This window comes from Caenorhabditis briggsae (genome assembly GCF_000004555.2).
Source record: "Caenorhabditis briggsae complete genome, chrII, whole genome shotgun sequence".
Lineage (NCBI taxonomy): Eukaryota > Metazoa > Nematoda > Chromadorea > Rhabditida > Rhabditidae > Caenorhabditis > Caenorhabditis briggsae.
The window spans coordinates 15,249,120-15,251,042 of NC_013486.2; the positions used below are offsets into that span (position 1 = coordinate 15,249,120).

Genomic DNA, 1,923 nt, shown 5'->3' on the forward strand with positions numbered 1-1,923 from the left:
GCAATAATGGAAAAATTGATTTTGGAACAGAATTTGGCGGGAAATTCAAAAAATTAAAGCCGATGAAAATTTTGTATTGAAAAATGTCAAGATTAGAAACAACGGAAAAGCTTTGAAATCTACAGTAACCCATTAAAATGACAATAATGACTCATAATGATTTAAACCTATTTTTTGCTCTTTATTTCTATTTTTGCAGCGAAAATAGTTGTTTTTGGAAATGAATCGTTCTATTAGAGGTTTTACGGTAGCTGAGGAGTTTTGGAGCACAATCCATCGTTGGCCACAAATTTCTCACTGGCCATCCTGTGGGGTATATCCAAGTTGAACTTTATCTAAAATTTCGAATTCATTGATTTTTTGCCTCAGATTCCGTAAAAACGCCCTAGATTTTTTGCCTTCAAAAAAAGTGTCCCCTGGTGTGTAGATACGATTACTGTATCCTGTTGATGTCGTTATAGTTGATCTTTTCTTCTTCTTTTTGTCTTCTGGCCTGAAAAAAATTTTTTATGAAAAATGAAAAAAAATTTTCAAATTCAAATGTTTTCGATTTTTCGAAATATTGAAATTCAGATTTTTTCGCAAAACCTTTTATTTCTGATTTTTGGGCATTTCTGAATTTTTGAGTTCACAATTATTTTCGAAATTTGATTTTCAATTTATCAAATCAAATTTTTGAACTCAAAAATTTGAACTTCTGCCCTCTACACCTTCAATGTATAATTACCTCATAATTACACCTCATAATTTGAAGTGTTATATATCGATTTTTGGAGCCAAGAACAGGAAGAGCAGAGAAGTCAAAAAGAATTGCATCTTGGATTATGAAAAAGGTTAGAAGTGATTGATTTGAGAGAGTCTACTCGACACATCGACTGTGAGTCGCAAGGCGAAGACCAAACATCTCCTGACGCATCTTCTCCAACTGTTCCTTCAAATACTAAAAGACCAGAGAAAGAAAAATGTCTGAATTTCTGATTTTTTCTGTATAAATGTCCGGATTAAAAAAAAATCAACAAAAAAGCAATTTATTTTCAAAAAGAATGAATGAATGAATGGATGTTTGAATTGGTGTGTGTGGGAGTGGATGGATAGAAGGAAATTGAAAAATTTCGAAAATTCAAAAAACCGAAATTTGAGATTTTCGTAAAATGAATCAAAAAATTCATATCGGGAGAGAAATACTTGAATGGGAGAGAAAAAAGAACAATTGGAATTACAGTATGAGGGAACAGAAGGGAACGGAAAACAGAATTCAGATGGTTTATTGATTTTTCAGACATTTTGGGATGAAATGCTGGAAGGTTTTGAAACAAAAAAGTTAATTTTTCAGAAAAAAAATTTCAAAAAAAAAATACATTTTTAAAAATTTTTTACATTTTTTTCAAATCAAAAAAAAACATTTTTTTGGAATTAGTTTTTTTGGGATCCAATTCCCAATTCTCTACCATTTTGGGCACAATTTGTGCCACATTGCCACTGGCTGCTCCGGATGATTAATACATTCACTCCAGTGTCTCTGGCCGTGTTCGGATCCTAGGCCACCGACAATGACGTGTCCAATCTCCTCATTTGAGCCAATTACATCGTATTCCATGGCAGTTAAAACCAGATTCACTTCAGCCAAGAGCACATTTTTCACTGGGACCGAGAAGGCAAAGGATTCGTTGAAAATTGGAGATGGGGTGTGTGGTTTGACGGAGGTCTTGCGCTTTTCCAGTTTGTTTCCTTGCTGGACCATCCACATTTTTACGTAGGTGTCTGAAAATTCAAAAATTCAGAAGTTAAAAATTTAGGATCCCTAGATCCCTGGATCCCTGGATCCCTCGTTCCCTAGATCCCTGGATCCCTGGATCCCTGGATCCCTCGTTCCCTAGATCCCTGGATCCGGGTACCGAGCTCGAATAAGAATGATGTCATAGC

General features: G+C 34.7%; 1 protein-coding gene across 1 annotated transcript in view; it reads left to right on the plus strand.

The window, feature by feature from the left end:
- CBG16019 overlaps positions 1-978 on the plus strand; it is a gene marked incomplete at both ends in the record, with an annotated part of 1,901 nt that extends 923 nt beyond the window's left edge. Inside the window, one exon of the mRNA XM_045243106.1 lies at positions 883-978. Coding sequence (XP_045095937.1) covers positions 883-978 — 96 coding nt within the window. The remainder of the gene's footprint in view (positions 1-882) is intronic.
- Positions 979-1,923: the final 945 nt, after the last annotated feature.